This window comes from Chinchilla lanigera, unplaced genomic scaffold (assembly GCF_000276665.1).
Source record: "Chinchilla lanigera isolate Chin_1 unplaced genomic scaffold, ChiLan1.0 scaffold00002, whole genome shotgun sequence".
Lineage (NCBI taxonomy): Eukaryota > Metazoa > Chordata > Mammalia > Rodentia > Chinchillidae > Chinchilla > Chinchilla lanigera.
The window spans coordinates 43,202,115-43,227,693 of NW_004955403.1; the positions used below are offsets into that span (position 1 = coordinate 43,202,115).

At 42.1% G+C, this 25,579-nt stretch overlaps 1 protein-coding gene across 1 annotated transcript in view; it reads right to left on the bottom strand.

Annotated features, from left to right (window-relative positions):
- Csgalnact1 (chondroitin sulfate N-acetylgalactosaminyltransferase 1) overlaps positions 1-25,579 on the bottom strand; it is a gene marked incomplete at its 5' end in the record, with an annotated part of 168,602 nt that overhangs the window by 23,595 nt on the left and 119,428 nt on the right. Inside the window, 2 exon segments of the mRNA XM_013513615.1 lie at positions 5,635-5,736; positions 18,419-18,635. Of these exon segments, the coding sequence (XP_013369069.1) occupies positions 5,635-5,736; positions 18,419-18,635 (319 nt within the window).

The following is a 25,579-nucleotide window of genomic DNA, read 5'->3' on the forward strand; positions in this document are numbered from 1 at the left end:
GCTGTTACCTGGAAATGTCTTCATTTCTCTCTCATTTATGAAGGATGGCTGTGCCAAATAAAGGCTCATCATCTTTCCTTTCAGGACTTTAAGGCCACCCCTCCTGGCCTCTGACGCTTCCCCACTTGACAGTCCTATCAAGGATACCTGATGAGCTGCTTCTCTTGCTTTTTCAAGATCCTTTGGTCTTTAACTTTGAACAGTTTAAATATAGTGTGCCTAGTGTAGATTTCTTTGACTTTATTCTACTCAGATTTTGTTGAGATTCTTGAGTATGAATAAATGTCTTTCATCAAGTTGAGAAATTGTCGACCATCATTTGTTCTAATATTTTTGTCTCTTTTTTCTCTCCTCTTTTTTGATTCTCATTAGGCAGATGTTGGTATATCTGAGGGCTTGAGCATCTTCCTCTTTCTTTCTTCCTTCTGTTTCTCAGACTGGGATCACTGCGTGGACCTATCTTAATGTCTGCTGATTTTTCCTTCCACTTCCTCAAGCCTGATGTTGATCAACCCTTAGTGAAATTTTCATTTTACTGATGAATATCTTCAACTTTATATATATTTTAAAAGTTACACCTCTTTATCACATTCTCTTATCTGATGAGACAGACTTCTAATACTTTTCTTTAGTTCTTTAAAGGTAGTTTCTTTAATATAGTTCATTTAAAGTCTTTGATAGTAACTATAGTGTCTGAGCTTCCTCAGGGATAATTTCTAACGACTAGATTTTTTTCTGTGCATGGGCAATTATTTATTTACATGCTTCATACTTTTTGTAAAAATGGGAACTTTTAAAATAATGTAGCTGGGCATGGTGGCTCATGCCTGTAATCCCACCACTCGGGAGGCTGAGACAGGAGGATCGTTAACAGTTTGAGGCCAGCCTGGGCTACAAAGTGAGCTCAAGACCAGCCTGAACTGCACAGTGAGACCCTGCCTCAGAAAAATAAATAAATTAATTAATAATGTTAATAGATTAATAAATAAATTAAATATAATGTGGCAACCATAGAATTCAGAATCTCTCTCCTCCCCCTGATTTACTGCTGCTTATTTATTAGGTGAGTTCCCTGAACTAATCCTGTCATCTGTAATCTGTGCTGTCTGTGACCTCTTCATGGCTGGACACAGATTTTCTTCCATGGAAACCAGTGAGTTCCACAGAAACCCAGTGGTTACTTGCCTGGAATCAGTGAGTCTCGCTATCTTTGGGGATAAACTCGCAGGACACGTTAGTGCACTTTCAACTCTGAATCAAGCAGCTGGTAAATTGCTCTTCACCTTTACTTGCTCCTCACACAGAGCTTCATGGTCAGATTCATCCTTAAGGCCCAGTCAGGTCTTTGCTCAGCAGAAGCACACCTCTGGGCATTTGTGTGAGCATTTTTAGATAATCTGTTGTCCACTATCTTAAACAGCCACAAAGCTAACTGTTTTTGATAAATACTCCTCAACATCAAAAAAAGGTCTTTTGCACTGGGAAACTCCGAAACAGCCTAAATAAAGACAACCTTCTGAGTGCAGTCTTCCAGGGAAACCCAGAAGTTCAGATAATGACAGTTCGGGTGGTGCTTTAAGGATTTCCAATTCTGTTCTGCCCCTCTGGTGACTGCTGGGCTGTGTCACTTGTTGTGTTTGTGGCTGTTGGCTTCCAAGTCACCACAGAGCTGGGGAGGAGGGCGCAATTCCAGAAGGTTCCCTTTCACATCAATATTTACTCATCCTAGGGTATGTGTCAATCAGATCACTTCAAAGGGACATGAAATGCTGATACACACTACTGCGAGGCAGGTTCCTGACCACAATAACAAAACTATAGCCCTTATCCCATCACATACTGTGCAGAGCAGCGCCTCACTTCTACTACCTTGATCTCAGGCATGACTACTCTAAAACAAGCCTGTGTCCTTATGACTGGATAAAGATGAACTCACAGTGTGTTAAATGTCAGTTCATACCTATTCCAATTTAAAATGAAAATTCCTGTTACCCAGCTGCAACCCAATATCCACTTAGGGTCAGTGTTTCTCAAAGCGTTGCCTGCGGATGACACACATCAGCCCTGCACACGGAACCAGCTGGCAGTGTTGGTTCCCAGGCTTCATGGCAGGTCTTCTGCCTTAAAATGTCCAAGGGCTGGATGTCAGAATTTGCATTTTAAAAAGCACCCCAGCTTACTCCAAAGCATATTTATATCTGCGAAGTGCTGTGGTAGGCTTTCATCTGAGATGAAATGAAACTTGGAAAAGTCTATGGATGAACAATCCAGTATTGAGAATGGATTGGCACTGTTGTCTGTGGCAGTGGCTTGTAAACATTTTAACCATAATCCTTACAAAGAATATATTATCCATCATGATGCAGTATCTGCATATGCACGCACACACACACAAGCACATGCACTGAAAGTCTCATGAAATGTTATTTATTCTTACTACCCATGATTCATCTTGATGTTTTACATCCTATTCCATCTCACTTTTTAAAGACAGTGGACCTAGTTCACTAAATTGATTTCTCAATCCTCTAATGAACCACAAACTACAGTTTGCAAAACACTGATCTATAGCAATCACTTGCAACAGAAAGCAACAGAGTCAAGAAGAAGCCTAGGGAGACAGCGTGTGTAAAATGCTGTGAACCTGTTATTAAATATGATTTTATTTTTACATATTCTTAAGATGCATGCATTTAGCTGATTTAGAACAGCTTCATTGCAATACCATTCTCCAAATGCAATATGTTACATTTAGTCTGATTATAGGTCTTATTACCTTCAAGTAACAATTCTGGATTTTTGGAAGGGACATATAAGCTTGAAAAATCTGATGGTATGTGAGACTGTGAATCCTGGACCATCACCAACGAGGTGCTTGGGGTGACAGCCAAAGTAACAACTTCTTAAAACCCCAGTTTCTTCACCTCTGAAATGAGGCTAATAACAGGATTTATCACAAATATTAAATAATTTGTGCAAATAATAATAATAGCTATTAATAAAAATGAAATGCCATTGCATTAAATTTTACTACCTTAACAATGACAAAGGTATTTAAATAACCCTCATATAAGTTTCTGCAAGTTTATTAATTAGATGGCCTTGTCTTTCCCTCGATAAACAAACTTTGAACATTTTTTGTGCAAGGTGCTGTGCTAAGTGCTGGAGATACCAAGAAGAAGGAGACATAGCACCACTTACTGAGTGGCTTATAATTTAATTAAAAAGTAAAGATGATAAAAATAAAGGTAAGCAACCAAATCAGATTCATGCACCAAATATGAGGTGCCAAAAGTGAGTAAGGCGCAGGTTCAGAGAGGAAAGGACGTGGCATCAGGAGCAGCTCCATGAAGGAGACACCACTAAGGGTAGAGGCTGGGGAGCTCTGCGAGAATGTAAAAGAGGGTGGACAGAAGCCCAGGGGACTGGTCGGCATGGAAAGTAAAGATAAGGTTCAAAATAACAATCAGTTTAGGTAACAGAAAGCAATGGGTGATGTAGGGAGACGTATCTGAAAGGTGGACTGTGGTGTGGCATTATGACATCCATCTGAATGCCGCATTCCCACAAAACGTCGTCAGACCAATGGAACACCATGAGAGGGGGAAGTGTCCCAAAGCACCAGTGACATCAACATAACAGACATCACCAGTGAACAGCGTGAGGATATCAACACAGAAAAATGGGGCTCAAATTTATTTCCTCAAAGATTATATAGCATTTGCTACTTTAAAGCATCCATATACCCCATCTTTTATCATGAAGTTCTCTGTCTGGCATAGACTGATCTATGGATGCTTTCCAAAGTTTTAGGTGAGCCATCCCTACCACCCAAATGATTTCACATCTCTCCTCTGGATTCTGGGCATTCTCTGCTCACCAGAAAACTTTCTGGCTGAGAATTCCACTGGCTGGTAACTTGATATGGAGAAGAATCCCACTTAAAAATTCTAGTCATTAGAAAGAGCATTTCCCATAACATATCTAACCTACCAATTAGACTCACATAAGTTGTTATGTGTAATCTTAGCAAATGTCGATTATCTTTTGATGTGTTGGAAAGGTGTCAGTCCCAATAGCACAGAGATTGTCAATTCTGGCTGTTCATTAGAGTCACCTGGATAGATGCTTAAAATACCTCAGAATGGTCCTCATTCCTGGCTGCACATTCAAAGGAGGAAACTCAAATCTATGTCCAGAATATTGGTGGAGATGTTTAAGGCCACCCCTGGGCAAAGAACATGATTCTAATCACTCAGGCTTTTCATTCTAGGCAGAGGACACTGTAATGCACTGAAGTTAACAGATTACTGTTTCACTTACATTTAAGATATTCAAGTATTTTATTCTATTCAGTCTCGTTTACACACTGTCCTTAGCTTTACACTGTACACCAGTTTTAAACTCTTAAGTCTTTAGAATGGGGGTCACCAATTTTTTTTCAGTAAAGGGCTAAATGGTAACTGTTTAGATTTTGTGAGTCTTACAGTATCATAACTTCTCAACTTTATAGTTGTAGCACAAAAGTAACCATAAATAACATGTAAACAAATGGACCTAATTACATTCCAATAAAACTTTATTTAAAAAAAATGTGACAAAGTTAACCAATGAGCTATAGTTTCCTATCTCTGTTTTAGAATGTTTGAAAAATTGTAACTATCATTCTGATCTTTCATCCATTGATACAAAACTAGTAAAAAAAAAAGCATGGAAATATACATAGAAAATACTCTCAATCTTGGAATCTTATCCTTCAAGTATCATCCTGTTACACTTACCAGAGACTCACAAACAGAATGTCCTGATTATACCTAAACTATATGAACCTATTCAGGCTCTTCTGCCACTACTACTGATCACTATCAAAGCTTCACTTATGCAGAAAAGTACCCACCTAACTGATTATTCAGCTAAAGCCCTGCAAACTTCCAGGACAAGCCAAAGGGGAGCAGGATGGTACCAATTCTTGCTTCCCCACTGGTACAAGATGCTAGGAGGGTTATATATTTTGGCAGACAAAAAATCCATTTATGCTGCTTTTGAATATATTTATGCTCTGTGTAACTGATGAATGAGATACAGATACACAACTTTGGGCCTAAAAGGTCTAGTTACCTAATTTCTGCTCAGCTGAGTAGTTTTACTCAAGGGGGCCATCCCAGCCAACCCTTCTGGCTTCCCCTTCCCATCTCTAAATACATAATGAATGAAAGGTGAAAGAGTGAGACCCTTTGCCAAGTGGATGAGATGTGAACACACTATCACTCTTGGCTTCTGAAGCTGTGGCAGAGATAAGAGCTCACTGCACAGCTGTGCTCCTGCTCAGCCAGGCCTACTCTGCAGTGATCCGAAGGGCCCAATCTGCTGAGTGATTACCTCTGGTCACATGGGAGCTCACAGAGGCCCACACTCCCCTGTTTATCTCCACTGTCAAAGCTGGCCCCCCTGCACAATGGAGACCAGTGTCAGGCGGGTCGCCTTCTGGGAAGAAGGATGCTGTATTTTCCTACACTGGACTAGCCATTAATCTCCCAGTTTCCTTGGTGTTAAGGAAAATAAAACTAAGGACTGAGTGTGCACTTCTGCACTTGGTCACCGTGACTTCTTGTCTCTGCTCCAGGCTGTACTCACTTGGAAGTGTTTTCAAGTATTCCTTTGACTTCATTCATTTCTTCTTTCCCAAAGTAAACAACAGTGAGATGGATTCTCCCATCTTGTTGGATGCACATCTCCCTGGGAAACAAAGCACAGTGTGTCACTATGTCTGGTTCCGTTTTCACCTTAGTAGGCAAGGCAAAAAAAACACTCCCCAAGAAACCAAATCTAAACAACAACAAAAACTTTGGAGCAGGGGAGTAAAAAGAGGGTTTGAAGTACTAAGAAAATTGCCAAGAAAGCAGAAGTTGGGAGCCAAGATATTCCTGGTTGATCATCCCAGTTTCTGGAATATGTAGTTACTTTATCACAAAATAAAGAAATTTAAATATTCAGATTAGGCAAATCACATCGCAGATGTGAGACACCCCAGGCCTGATGTGCCACAGGCCTGGCCACAGGAAGCCACATGGTATAAGGGAAAGAGCAATGGATTCTCGTCCCAGAAGAAGCCTATGGAGTACAGAAGATGTAATTCCACGTTCCGGATGAGAAGGCTGAGGACCAGAGAGGAAAATCCTCCAGCACTCGTCAGTGGCTCTCTTCTGAGATGTGCACAGAACATAGAGTGCCTTAGAGATTGGATGAGCCAAGGCAAAGGCATTCTTCTATTTAGGATTCTAGAAACTTGTGCAAACATCCAGTGATAGGGCTGTCTAACGAAATGACAGTGGTCCCTGCATCTCAGCCTGCTCAAGCTGTGTCCTACGTCACCACTGCCATCACCTTCACTGCTGCCCCACTGCTCTCTGAGGATCTGACTATTCTTGGCACCTGGCACCTGACAAAGCAACCACTTGGCTCAGCCCTTTTAAGGCCAGGCCTGGCTCTGGCCGGGACTTGACCTGTTTCCCATGAAACCTTATCTGTTGTTTGCCATGAGGCTCTCTGCTGGGTTTATTTCATACAGGTATGTGCACTTGTGTAAGTGTATGTGAGTATGCTTGTGCATGTATGTGCATACAAGGGCATGTATCTGTACATGTGTAAATGTTTATACATACATCTATATGCATATATACTCGTGTTTGTGCATATGCATAATTTTAACAGGAATTTTTCAGGAGCAGTTTAATGAAAAGATTCTACTGGTGAAATGGTTTTGTGATATTTTGATTTTTGGATGTCCTTCCATTACGTTCTTGTGTTGACCACTGTCTTTAATCCCCCCAAAACAATCCACATCAAAACTTTGCAGAGATATTAGAGCTCTCCATGCAAAGGCCAGGTTACTCAAGGCTTTATTTGTAATGACATGGAAAAGAAGTGGCCACCTTCCTGGGGTTGCTGGGAGAATCCAAAGCAACAGAAGTAATAGCTTCTGCCCTTGGAAAATTTTAGGGAAATAAAATGAACTAAAATAAAATAATCAGAGCACTTGGTTTTGTTTGGTGTTTTTTTGAGACAGGGTCTCACTATGCAGTTCAGGCTGGCCTTCAACTCATTTTGTAGCCCAAGCTGGCCTCGAACTCGCAGTGATTCTCCTGCCTCAGCCTCCCGAGTGCTGGGATTACAGGTGTGCACTACCACACCGGGCAATCAGATCACTTGGGACACTGGAAACTGCATAAGGGATTCAAGAGGCATGGCACGTCCTACAGGCTAGCGTGGCTGGGGCCCTTTGCAGCTGGGACAGATGGAACGGGGAAGGAAGAGGACCCAGCAGCAGAACCAACAGGGAAGCTCACACTGACACTGGGCGAGAGGCACACAGGCTCAGCATGGTGCACATGTGGTTCTGGGGATTGTGTTTCTAATTGTGGGCCCAGGTAAGGGTAGCCTTGAGAATACAGGGTGATGGTGGGCAGTGAGAAGGCAGGGGCTGGGAGCAAGTGCTAGGATGTGCTTCAAAAGCAAGAGCCCCTTCGCAGCTGCTCCTGCGCAGCTACAGTCCCAGCAGACTGACTCTTCACCTACCATCAACCAAAGTCTATACGTGAAAGACCACTTCGGTACACCTGCCAGGTACAGCTTTACTGTCGTCTGCCAAGCTAGAAGAAAAATACGCAGGGCCCAGCACTTGGGAAGCTGCACTTTAAAACTGTGTGTGTGATTAGAATAAAAGCCATCCCAGAATGAGCAAAGGGTCACCTGCTGAACCTGGTTAAAAAAGCACTCTCATTTTTCCAGTAACATCTTTACTGTCTCCCTTTCTGGTATTTTGACATTCATTCATAGCATTTCCTGTTTTTAAGAAATAAAACAGAATCCCAGCACTCTGGGAGGTTGAAGCAGGAGGACTGCAAGTTCAAGGCTAGGCTGGGCAACTTAGTTACTTAGCAAGACATTGTCTCAAAATAAATAAAAAGGGCCAGGGATACAGCTCAGTGGCACAGTATCTGCCTGGAAAGTACAAAGTCCTGAGTTCGAGTCCTAATACCAAAAAAAGAAATCAAAATAAGTAAAAAATAAGAAAAAAGGGCTGGGGGTGCAGCTCAGTATGAAAGTCCTAGGTTCAATCCCTAATACCACACGCACGCACAAAGACAAGGAAGAAAAATCAGAGATGTGCCAAGCCTTTAAATCCTATGATCAGGTGAGACAGTAACTCGAAAGAGGAAAGTAGACCAGGTGTTCATGTATTATTTCATTCATTCATTCATTCATTCAGCAAACATCTGTCAACAACATACCACATATGCCAGATATTGTACCAGGCAATCTTAAAAAATGAGTGAGACAGACATGTCTGCCCTTGGGGAGTTCTGCATCCACCCTTCAAGACCAAAGCTATCTACAATGAAATCAGCAAATGTCTTAGTGTAACAGCCTAGCAGTGTGTAGACAAAGTCTCTGGGTGTGAATAATCTCTGTATTTCTAAAATCCATCCTCACTCAACTCCATTCCTTGGGATGGCATGTGTGAGAAAGTATGGATACGGGCGATGGTGTACCTGAGTATGCCTTTGCTTTGGTGGTAAATGGTTAAGAAATAAACCACAGGGTTGAAAAGGGAGGAACATCTTTTCATGGTGTATGCAGATGCCTGGCTTTGTGCCGTTCATTACTTGTACCTGGACACTGATGTCTGGGTCCCTGGAGGTGACTTCCAAGACTCCATGAGCAAAGAAACACCACAGCAGTGCTGTAACTGAAACCTCTGTAACCACCTCAAGGTCTCAGGCTTCCAGTGCCAAAGCCCTGGGTTCCATTTCTTTTACTGCAAACAAAATCAAAACCAAACTAAAACCAAACCACCCCCCTGAACAAACCCAAACGAAAGAGCAATCCCGGCCTTTCCTTGCTCTGTGGCTTCATTTCTCACCACATGATTTCTTCCTCTCCTACTTGCTCCCATTACGATGGCATTTACCTTGAGCCCTAACCAGAGGCCAGCCAATGCTGGCACCATGTCCTTGAATAAGTCTCTGATCTTTATATGCATTCAGTCTTAGGTATTTTGTGGTAGCAATGGAAATTAGATCGATGCACACAATTTCAATAATAAACACTGAAGGGAGCACCAGGGCTGTGCAATGCATTATTCTCACTGGAGTTTGGTTTACAAAGGGTTATCATGCGTGGTCCTCACAGGATGACAACCACCCAGGTTTGCCTGGGGCTGTTCAGGTTTCAGTGCTGAAGAGCCTACATGCTGGAAAAATCCCTTCAGCCTAGACAAACTGGGACAACTGGCCCTCTACTTATGTCTGTAACTTTTTAGTTTTCAGAGAATGACCAACTGAGAGTTACAATTAATCTCAGAATGAAACAACTGCAGTAACAGAGGGGTAAAGAACCAAGAGGATGCAGAGCAGAATGTGCCTAATTTCTGATGAGTGATGGGGCCAGAGGTATCAAGAGGAGAGAGCATCCCAGCTGAGTGAGCCCTGACAGCCGAGTAGGCTCCAGACAAGTTGGGAGGAGCTGAGAAAGGCGTTCACAGCTGAGAAACGGCACAGCTGGCAAGAGGATCAGAGCTCTACTCTTTCCCAAGTCAGTCTTCTACTCAGATGTACAGTAGATTTTGGACTCTAAGGACTCTATTTGGACTTTAAGGGGTGTCCCATGCAAATGAAATCATGCATACTACTAGCGCCTTCGTTCCTGAAAACCTATGCTTGCTAAGAAGACAGGAAGAAAATTTCTTAGCCACAGAGACACTGGAAATTAGGAATGTGTATATTCCTGGAGAGGGGACAGATGATTACTGAGGGCCTTTAGAAACATTTAAAAACTGTATTCTTCCTTTTATTTCGTAGGTCCTTTCCTCTCCCACTATGTTATGATCACTTAATGCATCATTCTCCTAGTCTGTTATCTGAAAGGTCCAATGAGTGTTAAGAAATGACAGTGAATTCTGACTCTCAACCAAACAACTGGGACCTACTTTCTGGATTGCCCATGTCAGAACATAAAACAAGATGATTTTCCAAGTGGTCGAGCTGTATTTGATTCATGTTCCTGTGCAACCTGTGGCTCAAATGAAAACAACATCAATTTTTATTAAGTTCCCAAAGGGAAACATTTATCCAAGTAAGGTAAATCACGCAGGTTAGTGTATCTCAAATGTTTCAGTCACAACACTTTCTTGGGCAACACTTCTGTATGAGTGCAGAGGCAGTGGGGCTGAAGTAGGGTGGGAGGACTAGGCCATGCAAAATAGAACACTACCATATTTGTTTTGAGAAACTCAAAACCAGGAATTCTTTGCTATCAAAATCCAACATTTGATGGCCTGAGGTCTTTCTGTTACTTAGTGTAGCCTAGCCAAATGTTCAAGGTTTATTTCAATCAGAAATTCTGTAATCATAACTTCATATTTATTTCCAGAAATTTCTAGAACCATCTTAAATGTTCTATGACAAAAAAGAGAAAGAATTGCTACAGAAAAGTCATATAAAAATTTCCCTGATGCTGCATTAAAGTGTCATAAACCCCTTAAGAGGGGTGAGAGAAGAGAAAGAGGGAGAAAATAAAGAAGTACATTAAACCAAAAATAATTCACCCAATCTAAGGAGGAACCCATAACATAAAAAATGGTTCTCAGTCCAGCTGGAAGTAGTCACAATAAAAAACAAACGAACCTGTAATGAATAGAGAATGGTTTAAAGAAATCATGAGAAATATTTTCCACATTTTTGTTCCCTGAGAACTCAGAGATAAAGACCCTAAGAAAATCTACAGCCTTGTTATTATGAGATTGATCCTGGTTTTTTAAAAAAAAACCTCAATGAAATAACAAATGAGCATACAGTCTTATAATCTATAACAGGGAAGCTGAGAGAAATTCAGGAACCAAAAACAAAGGCAAAAATAGTTTCAAAAGCAAAATAAAGTTCTTTTTAAAAACCAAAGAAGAGCAAGTAGGTTTAAATCAATACACTACTGGGAAAAAGGAGATAGGACCTAAATTTGCAACGAGTTCTCCTGGTGTGCATCCTCTATTCCTGGCCATACCTGGGAGCCCAGTGATCCCAAGGGAGGAAGGTGGGACATTTATGGGACAGAGAATAACAGAGGAAGCCTGTGAAGTTCCAATGTAGGCCACAATGACACAGCACGAGTGAAGAAGCTTGCTGGAATAACCAGCCATCTGCCCTCCAGGACCAAACATGGCGTCCTGTGGCACATCACCTGACAGCAATAGTAAAGCCATCTACAGTGCTTGCAATGAATACAGTGGGTTTACTTTTACTCAGTGAGATGACAATATTCAAGTGTTAGCATCACAATTTCTGTAAATCCTAGGATTATCATTCATCCAGTGTTCACTGTCTCCTAAATAAAAGCCCTTAGGGTCTATTGCTAGAGAAGATCTCCTCTCACCCAACAATAGGCAGACTTTTTGTCACTGACTATTAAGGGATGAAGTAATTTTTTCCCTTTTCTCCTTGACTGTCAGGAAGTTCAGAAATCTGGCATTTTGAAGAGTTTCAATTATTTCTGTTTGTCCTAACTTCCAAGTACAGTTATCCTCTTTCCATCTGGTGACTAAGTCTCTGTACATGGAACTTAATAAAAATAGTTTTATTAGATTTGTGTTTTATAAACACAAATAATTTTTAAGATTTGTTAATATGGTTATCATAACAATAAGAAGAATACAAGCACCTGAGTCTATCTTCCCTATACACTCAGGAATCCATTTTGCCCCTTGGCCCACCCAACTCACTGCTCTGGAGTATGACAAGCTGGCCTCCAGGTTCGTGCACTGCTCACAACACCAGGCCATTGCCCCAGGAGCACTGTCATCTACAGACCCAGTCTTCCTAGAGGCCTCTCTGGATTTCACAGCCAGGCCTGCACTCTTGGGAGTTCTAAGGTCCACATCTATTCATCTGCCCAAGAACAACTGAAGACATATTTTTCTAAACATTAGCCATGTGTGTCTTTTCTAGGTGAATACTTAGCAATTATGGTGAAGTTAAAACCTAAAAGCCCCCGCTGGAATCAACAAAGAGGCTCCGGTGGGCTCTGCTGGACAATACTTGTGTTGTCTTTAGAAGGCACCAAGCTGAGACACAGAGGAGTTACATGTACAAGATTCACCAGCAGAAGGTGCTGATATCTGAAAGGCCATGCGCTAGAAGGATAATCCTCTAAATAAATCACTTCAAGTCATGATAATTACAAACTATGTGCCCCAAAGAGTGAAAAATGGAAAAAATCTTCCTACCAAGAATAACCCATGGAAAACCCATGAAAGGGCATACTTTTTCTGCCATGATTTTATAAAGAGGAGGCCAAAAGAAGAAATGGAAGACTATCACAGCCTGATGTGAGCTCCCGCCTCAGCAGCAGAGGCCTGAGGAATATTCAGTATGCCTCGGCAAGCACCAGGGAGACCACAGAGCCCCAACCACCACCCCGGGATAGTGGAGCCTGCAGGGAGCAGGAAGAGCCGCGGTCCTTCCATGTTGTAATGACAGCGAAAAAGGACAGTGGTTCTATCCTAATTATGCTTTTTCAACTGACCCTTGTCAATAAAGTGGATGTGACACAACTAAAGGTGGGAGAGATAACTGCCTTTAGTTGAGATCTCTTTAAAAAGCAGAAGTAGAAATTCCATTCACTCCAACCACTCCCCTTCCAGGTGTCTTCCTGAAAGAGTTAAAGTCATCCTGTTACCCATGTTTGAACCAACGTTTTAAATCAATATACTGTTGAGCAAAAGGAGACAGGACCTAGACTCACAGCAGGGTCTCCTGCCATAACTCGTAACAGCGAAATTGTGGAAACAGCCTGTATGTTCATCAACAGATGAATGGATAAAGAAAACATGGTATTTATGCACAGTGGGGTATGACCCTGCCATAAAGAAAGATACACCTGAGTTATCTGTAGGAAAATGGATACACCTTGAGACCATAATGTTAAGTGAAATAAATTAGACATACAGGCATAACATCATGTGGTTTCTTTTACATGAGAAACTTAAAATATAAATAAAGAGCAAAATACAAGACAGATCATAGAAATAGGGAGATAGATCTTTTGCAAAAGGGAAGGGGGTCAAGAAGTGGGAAGAGGAGAAGGGAGGGAAGGGGAAAAGGATTAGAAAAGAATTAAGATGTCTTATATACAAGTACCAACTTCCCACAAGGAAGGTACCATTATGTAATGTAAACATGTACTAATAAAAAATTAAAAGTTTTTAAACATTAAAAAAGATCCTTCATCAGAGCAGGAAGAAAAGGGGTAAGGAACACTGACAGCCAGATGACATGTCTAATGCATATTTCTTCTATGCCCCACAGAACCATTAAAGGAGCAGCCCAAACTTTCTTTCTTCCTCCTTTTGACTTGAAAGAGTAGAAAGAGCTGCTGAAGAAGAGGATGACAGAGGAGAAATGAATAAACTGGGCTGATTCTTTCTAGGGTTCCAGGTCTCACCTGAGGACCCACTGTGTGAGCCAAAAGCATCTACGTTAAGTAAGAGGATGTATCAACTAGACGCATGTCCACTCCAAAGTCCCAAAGAGCTGCAAGAAGGGTGCTCATGGTCTGGGTGAGCTTTCTGCCCACCACCCACTTCTTTCCACCACAAATAAAGTGAACAGAGCCACATTCTGTCCTCAGAATCCAGCCAGGGGTAGTCACATACGGTTTGCAGGATGGAAAGAGTCAGGAAAAATCCATTCACATCATTGTAGAGCAAATAGGAAGCCCGAATAGGAGCAAATAGGTACCCAAATAGGGTACCCTGTGCACCTGACACAGAGGAAAGATGAAAAGCAACATCACAGCAACCTCATCCCAGCAGGAAGAATACAGGTAGAGAGAAGAGGGGAGAGAGGAGAGGGAGGGAGAGAGACAGACAAACAGAAAAAGAAGAAGAAGGAGAAGAAAGAGGAGGAGAAGCAGAAGCAGAAGAAAGAGGAGGAGGAGGGAGGGAGGAAGACAGACAGAGAAAGAGGTATTATGAAAGGTATAGATTTAAGAACTAGCATTCAAAACAAATGAAAACCTAGTCTGAAAGAAAGTATAATTCACACAAAAGTGTTTTTTTAAATGTTTCACACTTTAACAAAAATGTGAATTCAATTTTTTTAAAAGGGTTTAAAGAGGAAATGATAAAAACAACAAAATAGGAGTAAGACGCATAGCGTGTGCTCAGGAAGTACACTGATAGTCAAAAAAACCCAGAGGTATTAGATGGAAAGTAGCAAGGTACAGAGTAGATACACCAGCAAATCAAATTCCTGACGTAAAGGGAAGCGTTTACCCAAATACAGATGAAAGACAGAGATATTAAAAACCAAAGAGAGGCTGATAAATGGGACCATGTGCAATACACAATTGTGTCTGTGCAGCGCAGACAAACCAATGGAGCCAGAGCACCCCAAACAGAGCATCAATCTCCCTGACCACCACAACCTCCAAAACAAGGAAAGCAATTGTATCCCAGGCAAATGGCTACAGGACAACAGACATCAAGACCAGAGAGATGTTAGTTAACTTGTTACAATCCAAGACACACAAAAGGGGATTCTCAGGCAAAAGTAAGTCACTTGCAGAAGAGATGATGTCAATCAATGCCAGAAGAATATCTACAAAGTTTTGGAGAAAGAAAGTAAGCCCCTCTCCAAAATTTTAAACCTAGGCCCGTTATCCTCAAACGGCAAAGACAGCAGGTAGATATCAATGCTCAAGCACATACCACTCCTGTAAAGATAGCCCATGAAATACACCCCACAAAGAACTTGGGAAGGGAGCTACTACTATAAGTGGTCTGCTCACTGATGTACTAAACTCACTTCATGTAGAACTAGCACGTTGCAGAACAGCTTATAAAGGTTGCAAACCCCACCAAGGTTATAGTAGGAGATAGCCAACAATTAGAAGAAAATATTAACTGTGCTGATTTCTTTTTCTTATTTTCAATTCAATCCAGTCTAAAATTAAAATGCTATAAAATATACAATAATTCCAACATTTTTGCAAAATCACTGTTTAATTTTAGAGGTATCTCTGAGGAACTAATCTCTCTTCTAGTGAAAAGATTTTCTAAAAGTTCAGCAATTTTTTCTGCTATACTTCAGACTCTCTTCTATAAAAGTTTAAGAAAGATAAAATTAGCTGAACATAGTGGTGCATGCCTATAACCCCAGCATGCTGAGAGGCTGAGGCAGGAGAATTGCCAGGTTGGAAGTCACGCTCGCAATTTAGTGACTTACAAAGACCCTTTCACAAAATTAACAAAAATACAAAAGGTCTGGGCATGTAGCTCAGTGCAAGGCCCTGAGTTCAATCCTTAGTAACACAAAGTAAAAAAGGAAAAATTAAATTTTTTCATCAGAAATAGAATATAAACTATACCTCATGTCACGTTAAATTATTCCTAGCTAGCAAGCTGTCCTTCAATCTGCATATATGCACAGAAAGGTGCATGGATTGATGATCAACTAATAATAATTACGATTTCTATAACTTTAAGAAAGGTAAAATTAGCTAGATGTGGTGGGACATGCATATAACCCCAGCCATGCTGTGGTTAAAGTCACTTTTTAAATAACTCATTCCCCGTAGCGTTCCATATTGCTTACACATCTTATAGAGGCCGGTGTTGATCCTACAAACTAGAAAGTCATGCTTAAATTATAAAAGCCAAAAAAACCCTTTCACTGAATTTTTCAATAAAATATGAAGCATAGGGTAATATACAAAACTTTGAAAAGCAAATAAAAAAAGGAAAGAAAAGTCACTCACAGTAGCACCTTTGGTGGCAATTACAGTTAACAGTTTCCAATCTTGGGTTGGAAAGAATTCCAGAGAGAAAATACCAAATATTTCATAAATAGCCCCATATGCTTTATATTCTCTCAGTAATTTTATGGTTGTACTAATTGCTTCTAAATATTTAATTGATTAGCGTTTACCTTAGTTTCAGGTGTGGAATAATTTTTTCCTGCTGTGCTTCTTTAGTTATCTGAACACCATGTTTTGAATGATGGGTTCTTTGCTGCTATGAAACACCATCTTTACTAGGTGCTCCCCAGGCGCACAAAACCCTGGGGTATTCACCCTGTCCATCCCACTTTTTCAGAGCACTGGGGAACTCCTGGCCTGCAGAGCAAATGTAGGCTTGTGCTTTGGGGCCTTCTGTCTGTGGCCCTGTCCCTTGCATGTATCTCCTGCAGCACCTGGTTCTGTGACAGCAGATGCTACTTCCAGGAAGGCAAGGAGCACATCCAGAATTCCTCCTTGCCTCTCACATCTGGGTAGGGTGCCTGGCATTCTCAACAGGCACCCAAAACATCCTGTCCAAGAACCAGCCCTTCCCTCACCCCTTCCTACCTGCATGCTGCAGGGGACACATCATTAGCAAAAGCCAAGAAAAACAATGCCTAGGATTTTTGTGTACGTTGAACATTAAGTACACTTACATTCCATCTCACTGCTCCCACTTTAAAGACTTGTAGACTACCCTTACTTTTTTCAACAATACTTCCCTGCTAGTTGTCTTCTTATTGTTAATTACTTGTAATACTCATGACACTGAATAAAGAGCTGACCACATATGCCCAGGAGAATTCTTCTTTTCCAGGACCTCTGAGGACCACACTGAGGACCTGGCCTTGTGCTGAGCAGAGGCCCCTTTAGTGTACCCGCTACCTCACCCAGCCCAATGTGTTCCATGACCAGGCTGTGTGCTAAATCAAAGCTCAGAACCCAGAATCTGCCTAAGCAACATGCTAGAACCTAGTCCTCATAGCAGAAAGGCATAGCAGAATGCCTACTGCCCACCATGGGTTCAGCTGTTCTCAGGATGTAATGTTGAATCAACCAATACTCTGCCATTCCAAAGAGGAGATAGGAAAGAAAGTGCAGACACATCAAAGGAGCTCAACGACATGAACATCATCTCAGTCTCACAGCTCCCCAGACACTCGGCAGGGAAGTGACTGTGAATGAAGAGGTGGGTTCTGCAGGTTGGGCACAGATGGACAGTTGAGCCCACTCACACTGGGTTATGCCGTGGCCAAAGGCAGAACTCCAGCTGAGAAGCCACTAGCTCACAGCCAGGGACTAAGAAAGCTGGGGACATGAGAGCTGGTGAAGAAGAGAAGGGAAGTGTCATTCTCTTCTTTGGATTCTTGAAAGGTGAAGATGGTTATGAGGAAGTGGATTTGTTCAGTTATTTCTCCAGATGCTAGAACTACAGTCAATGGATAAAAGTCACTGGGAGGCCAACTCCAGGTCCAAACAGTGAAGAGTTTTCCATCTAGGGCTGATCTAGACAAGGAGGCAGCCTCCCTGGAGAAGCAGGGGTTACCTGGTCTGCACCCCTTGCTTAGGGAACCGCAGGTCAGGGCTTCTAAATTAAGAGATTAGAGCAGATGTCATCACAAATCTCTTCTACACAGGCTATTTGATTCTCTTATTAAGTAACCTAATTGCAAAGGGGTTACTCTTTAAGTTAAAGAAAAAAGAATGTGTTTATTAGTCAGAAGTTTGAGAGGTACCAGCCACATCCACATACTGAACATTACTGCCTTTTAATAATATGAACTTCACGATTAGAGATTAAAAGTAAACTTAATCTTCCAGGATTTATAATCAGATAATATGACTCTGTCTCTTTGAAACAAGCTGACCATAAATTAGCTGGCGAACTTCCGTGAACACGTGAATTTGAGACATAAAGGCTTCAAAGATCCAATGCCGTATAATAAGGAGCTTCCACGCACAGGCGTGAAAGCTGTATCTGCGTCTGAGAATGAAACTCCACGTAGTCTCACTGAGCAGCTATAAAAATGAGTACTCAAAACGTTCCTGATATAGTCCTCGATTCAATCTCTTAGAAGATGTAGCTTAGAACTAAAATCCTGATTCAGTCCTTTTCAGTCACAGCTAAAGCAGGAACCCTTCCACTGACAGGAGCCTCCACTACCAAGAGGTCACCGTGGACAGGCACCGTGTCACCAGCCAGCTCCTCCTCCTCCTGAAGACTAAGAACATCGCCCACTCGTCTTGAAGAGTCTCAGTTCCCACTGTGCCCACAGATGAGCCCAAACTCAAGCCAGAGCTGAACCTCACAGCACTGGGTCAGCTCTGCACATCCTGATGAGAACCCAGGCCTTCCCACGTTCATTCCACTGGTAAATAAATACGTTTACAGGGGAGTTTTGCAATTGCTCTAGGGAAAGGCAAATACAAATGATAAACTTCATTTGAAGAAGACACGGTTTGAGCAGGCAGGAGAAAGGGGCCTTTGTAGTTGGCAGGGGAAAGGAAGCAGATGACGGGAAGTGATATCAGCGTTCTAACACGCACCCCACTGAGGAAGATAAATACCACGTGCAAACAAACAAACCTGAAATTCTGCATGAACTGCCGGAACTTGTCCGCCCTTTTGGCTAGGGGCACGATAACGTTGATAAGTGTGTTGGCCATGTTGACTTTCTCTTTTTTTACTTTCATGATTGGGCCAAAGGGTCGAAATAAGATAAGTCGCTTGAATTCGTGCTTGTGGTCCCCTTTGAAGGTGAGCTCGTACAAAGTACCTTTATCCTTTTCTGTTCGATAGATCCCTGTTAACAGAAAAACAAGGAACCATAGTTTAAAAAAAGTAACCTTGCCCGCTGAGTGGCTGTATAACCAAGATCTAGCACAAAATGCCTTTAAAAATTAATATTAAATCTCCACCCCCAGCAATTATTAGGAAACTCAAAATGTTCCCAATGAAAATACTGTAAGAAATAAAAATATTACTAGTCTAAGAACCACAGTTATGAAGACTTCACAAAAACATAGGGAAAAATCCTTTCAATGTTAGACATAAAATTGTATTTATATTATTCAGAGTTATTCAAAAAGGGCTGTTAGGAAATATGGCAAAATAAGACTGATTATGATGTACAGTAGGATGTATATTTCCTTCTTTTATTCACATTTTCTGCAATACGGTTAAAAGAATATGGGTATACTTATGTCGATTTTATTTTAATGCATACATTAGAATGATTGGTTAGAAGTCATAGCTATTCAGATGAACCAAATGTGATGATCTCTTCAGGACATCTTAGAGGAGCTCAGGGCCAGACACTTGGGTTATGTGGCCATCTGGAAGCTTCTGGAAACATTAAAGCAAGCAACACCCAGCACCCAGCACGGTGGATAGGCACATGCCATACATCATACTTAGTTTCACATCTTCCTTGTTACCTCTAAGTAGTGTGGCTCGGTACTTCAGAGTACATATGTTAAAGCCAGACTGCTTGGGTTGAAATCCCCTGGGCCCACAGATTTGCTGTGTAAAATTAATCTTTCTGTGCATCATTTTCCCCATGGATTCCCATGTGAAGTAAATTCTTCAATACACGTCGAGGCATTACAACAGCGGGGCACCCAGTAAACACTCAATAAATGTTCACCGACATCTCTGCCCTAGTTTGTTCTGTCAGCCTTGTGGTAACAGGGCATACTGAGAAGATCTGGAAGCAGGAGAGAAGTCTATTTACATTCCTTTCAGAGACTCCACTGCGTGTCACTTGTCAGGCTGAAGGTGGCATCTCTGCATCTTCAGCTCTCTGGATGAGCCCCTCCAGGGCCACTGGGACAGAATTTCCCTGTCTAAAGAGCAAACAATTTCCCTGATGTCAAGGATCCATTTCTTGCCTCATATCATTGCTGTGATAGGTATATTTTACAAAGTCAGGAAAAAGAAAAATGAATACAATTCAACGTATCACCAGAAAAGCTTTTAGTTTGGATTTATACCATGTTTTCTATTCTACATCTTTTCCTTCCTCTTAATCCTCATGTTAGTTGGAGAAACCACCTCCAAGGCTTTGAGTAGCCACAAAAATAAATCTCCAGGGGAAAAAATGTCTGCCTCTGGTGAGTTCCATAGGCTTCCAAGGCCCCTCACTAACCATTTCTTTTTTCTCCCTTACTCTTCCTGCCCTTTTCTACACGTCTTCCTTACAAACATTGCCAAGTTCTCTTCTCTGTTCTTTACCTCACAGGAGCTTTTCATCCCCCATGCCTGGACTTATGGCCTCTTTGATCCTGTTCAAAGTCTAGGTCTTCCTGAGGCACACAGGGAGGAGTCTGGTATGGTGAATTTTCAAGGTGGCCTCATTTTTCCCAGGTGTCCTACATGCCTGCCTCAACCATTCAAAAGGCGTGATGCCCAGGAAAGCATAGGTGATATAAAGACGCAGGCACAGGACAAGGGCTGGGTTCTCTTCTGAAGCCTGTGCTGGCTCTTTGGGTACTGGGTCACAGCGAGCAACTGCTCTCAAAGTCAGGAAATGTGGGAGAGTTCTGCTGAGCTCACGCTGGAAAAGAATTCAGAGTCCTGGGGCTGGGATGAGGGGAATCATGAAAGACAGAGGTTTATTTCCTTGGGAGCTCAGAGGACTTCTTTGAAAATCATAAGTGGTTGCCTTCAAAGTCAAGCTAATGCTTTTGGGCAATTAGTCCCCCTTGAGGAAACAGGCTCATTTCCCACCTCTAATATCCAGAGCAGCTGGTTAACCACCAATTCCCAGGGTCCAAATGAGGCAGGGCTGAGTCAGAAAGGAGTCACAATTGGTCACAGAGGGCGCATTTGCATAATGGAGCAGGTTGGTGGCTGTGCCTTGTCACACTTTTGTCGCTGGATGTCAGCAGCCCGGCTTCCCCTCACAGCACCAAACCTGGAAAAGGCTGCTGACAGTTCAACGTTCAGATAAAAAATGTACGTGGGCTGAGAGATTGTTTTTCCAACTGAGTCATTTTCTTTCTCAGCACCAGGATAAGAATCATTAACTTTTTAAAATTCTAAATCCACAGTTGAGCAGAACGAAAGCAATATATTCAAATCTGTCTCAAGAAATGGATCTCTGTTCATAAAGAACACAGACGATGCAATGATTCTTGTTAATAATGGCTCCTATAACTACTCAGCACTATTCACCTCTATGGTCTCCACCAGCCTCCCCCCATGTGGCAGGGATCTCACATTGTGCGGTCCTGGTGTGTACGGGTCTTGGGTGTCTCACGCCTCTCAGTGGGAGGGTCACACCATGATTTAGCTGCTTTCTCATTGTATTCTACATACTATGCCTTGAAACAGTTGTTACATCAACTTATTAGTGTGTTTCCTCATACTCCGCCTAATTATTTTAATTATGTCTTCTAAATCTGATTTTAGATCCTTTCATTTAATCTATTTTAAACAGAAGTTCTCTAAAACACTTGCAACTTAGGTCCACCAAAACCCACAGACAGTCACCACACCCACACACGTAACCTGGCACACTGCACACACACAGCACTCACAGTTTGTGTCATCTGTTGACACAAAGCAGAGTTCAAAGAATCCTTTTGCCCTCTGGAATCTTCAGTGGTGGGAACCAAAGGAACAGAGAGAAAGAGTATCCTGAGGAAGAAATATACTTTTACCTAGAAGTTGGCAGCTACACATGCCAAATATAAAACAAATCAGTCATACAAACACCTTCCCTTTACAGATCAAGTGTCCCTCATCGGAAAATTTGAATTCATAAACTTTTTTTAAACACAGACATACAATGTTGAAAAGGCTTTGGATTTCAGATTTGTGGAAGGGTAGGCTTGAGCCTGACATATTTCTGCCTCAGCCAACCAGAGTGCTGGGATTACAGATGGGTGCCACGGTGCCCAGCACAGATTTCAGATTTTTTGATTCATATTGGCAAAGTCTATGCAAACATTCTGAAATCTGTAAAACTCCAAAACTGAAAACACTTCCAGTCCAAAGCATTTCAGATCAGGGATAGACTATCTGTAATATTGTATAATATACTATAATCTTATGTACTATGTAAATTAAAAATCAAAATAAGAATTTAGCAGCTGTCTTAGATCTCCTTTCGACACCATGAATGGCACCTGTCTGTCCTTCCTTCCCTCCACAGATGTTCAGCTTGCTTTGAGTGCGGTGTTTTGGGTCCTTGTGCAAATATCCCAACCCCTATCTTTCCTTATTCAAGGAGCCGGGCTCTGGGACCCCCAGTTAGGTGAGGGCATTTCCAGGAATCCAGGAAACGGCTCAGCAGCCACTGCAAAGTCTACTCCTCCAGTAGACAAGGCACTAACCAGGCACAGGCCCTCTCCCATGCCCTGTCCTCACCTTGCAAATCATGACATGCCCTGTCCTCACCTTGCAAATCATGACACTCGAGGAGGAGGGTATTGCTCCTTACTGTCACATATCTTACCTTCACTCAGCATAGGTGGACTTGGTTGGTCACCAATGTTCCACTGCTGAGCCCAGGAAGGGCTGAGCCCATGCAAACATCCTGTCTGCAAGACATCTCTCACTCGTCCATATTTATTCTTGGGCCTCCACATCCATCCCTGCCTCTCTAACTTTTCTATACAGAGCTCAGATCTCCCAGCTAGATAGATCTCTCATCATCTGCCAGCTCACAGATTCTGATCCGTGCTGCCAGGGCCCAAGCCACACCACAAATAGTCCTTCTCCCTTAACTTGCCTACACAGCCACTCTAATCCTACTCTTCCCTGGCTCAAAAGTCCTTAACAGTTTCCTGTAGTCTGCAGAGGAGGTAGTAATACCATGACCTAGCCATCAAGATTCCATCCTATGGACTCAGTCTGCTGTCTTCATTGCATATCTTTCTGCTGCTGCTTATGAAATCTAGGCTGCAGCCAGACTGGTGTCTACTGAATCCTTGTAAGCATTCTCTCACCTGGAGAAGCTGCAGGTGGGAATGCAAAACAGTCTATACGCTGGAGAAAATGGTACGCAATTCCTTAAAAAGCTAAACAGCTAAATATATGTCCATAACCATATCATTCATCACAGCTAAATATATGTTCATAACCATATCATTCATCACAGCTAAAAGAAACAACACAAATCTCTCCCAACAAATGAATGGATTAACAAATACACATACAGAGGAATATTATTCAATCTTAAAAAGAAATAAAATTCTGACACATGCTACAACAAGGAATAACCTCAAGGACGTTATGCTAGATGAAATATGCTGGTCATGATAAAGCAAATATTGTAGGGTTCCGCTTTTATTTGAGGCACTAAATTAGATAGAATCATATGGTCTAAGAATAGAATAGATATTACTAGGGGCCAGGGAAAAGGAAAGCAGGGAATGGGGAGTGAGTGTTGAACAGAGTTTTCATTTGGAAAGATGAATATATTCTGGAATGGATAGTGGTGATTGTTGTACAGTTTGTACATAATCAAAATTACTGAATTAAACACCTAAAAATGATTCACAATCAATTCTATGCTATGTACATTTTCCCATGATGACTGCTTTCTTTCTGCAACATCTTAGTCTTAAACTTTCACACAGAACTCCACAGCCTAATTTCTACTTCTGGCTCTTCTGAGTCTGGTCCTCCCTCTTGGGGACGATCCCCACAGCATTCTCTACTGCAAGTGACCCTTCATCCTCCAGACACTTCTGTGCCACAGCATCTAAACCTTCCCTTTCTGAACTACCTTTGGTATATCAGAGAACATGAAAGGACCACGAAAATCATCTGGTCCAGACAGATGGCAAACTGAACCTAGAGACATTGCGACTTGCCAGGTCAGCCTGCCTTGTTGGCGACTGGTTGTACAGACCCAGTTCAAAAACTGCCTTCCTGGAGTCACATTCATACTCAACACTGACAACCATGAGAACAGAAAAGAATCAAGAACACGGAAACAGCTACTGAGATGTTAGAATAAACAACATAAATGCTGCGGTGAAACCCACTATGCTTGGCTCATTTACCCACAATTAATCCTGTCGACCCTTACTGCTTTTCTTCTACTTTACCATATAATTTTGACAGTTGTTAAATAGCAGCTATTTGAATGCCCAATCTGTAAAACATTGCAAGTAGTAAATTTTGAAAGGAGGGAAAATCTTATTTTCAACAAGGAAAAAAACAACTACCACTGAGAAACTGGTTCAAAGATCCCCACAGAATATTAAAATCCAAGAAAGACACTCAAATCATTTGCATAAAACATACGTACATGTCCTATATATATTAAATCACCTCTGGGTTCTATAAAGTACCATTTTGAGGTGAATTCTATGTAAATAGTTGTTATACCCTATTGTTTGGGGATAATAACAAGAAAAAAGGATGGCATCTCCACCTGGTGGAGGGAGGGTAGGGACAGTCTTCTAGAAGATGTATCTCTAGAACTGAAGATTGAACGGGTGTGTGGCAAGATTACAAAGTCAGAGAGGGCATGCTAGACAGAGAGCAGGAGCATAGGGAAAGGTACTGAAAAAAACAGACACAAAAGAACTTTTCATGTTTGGCAGATTTGAAGCAGTTAAGCAAGGCTGAGCACAACAGGTATCTGTGGGAAACAGGTGGGAGATGCAGCTGGAGAGTCCAAGAGGCCACAACACCTGAGGCCGCTGGCAGCATCCCCTGTCCTGGAGCACAGAAGAAGCAGCTTGGTGTTTTCACAGGGAAGAGGAGACGTCCTGGGACATTCACCTCACAGCAGTGTAGAGCATGGTGGGTGACAGGGAAACAGCTCAGGAGTTAGAAGGAAGAAGCCGTCTGGGGTAGCAGGAAATGACAGGGGCCTGGACCAAGCTGCTGGCAGTGGAGAGGATGAGGAGGGCAAAGAGGCTGGAGACGATGTGGTTGGAGAATGGGATGGCAGGGGAGGGGCAGGGGCAATGGCACACGACTGTGACAGGTGAGAAAGGACTTACGGGTTAAGCTTTGGATATGCTGATTTGAGGAGCTGGGTGAGTAGGTCTGATTCAGCAGACGGGTGTTTTCAGACACACAGAGTTGGTCCTTTCCACCAGATAAGTCGAAGCTATGGGTATGAGTGAGGTCGCCAAAAAGTCTATTGAACAAGAAGGAGTCTAGCATGGGCAACAGCTATGTGTCTGTTGTGCTTCTGGCACTGTTCAAAATAGCCAAGGTAGGGAGGAAAGTAAGTGTCCTTCAACAGACAAATGCATGACGAAAAGGTGGGGTGGTCCTTCACAACGAAGTGCTATTCAGCCTCAAGAAGAGGTGAAACTCTGTCACTAGCGACAACACACGTGGAGTTAAAAACATTTTGCCAAGTGGAATCAGCCAAACTCAGAACGGCAAATATTGAGTGTTCTCACATATGGAGTCTAAAAACTTGAATCAATGGAAGCAGAGATTGGCATGACAGTTACCAGGGGCTGGGGGCAGAAAGGGAAGGGATGGGGAAAGGGGAGATGAGATGTGCGCCAAAGAGTACCAAGTCTCCGTCAAATAGGAGGAGTAAGCTTAGTGATCTATTGTACTGTATGGTGACCACGGGCAGTAATGAGGTATTGTATGTTTCAAAACTGCTGAAATAGATTTGTCAATGTTTTAACACAGGTGATAAAATGGTGAGGTGACAGGCCTGTTAATTAGCTTGACTGAATCTTTCTCTAAATATAGAAAAATCAGACATTATATTAAGTGCCATAGATATATTATTACTTGTAAATTAAAAATACATTG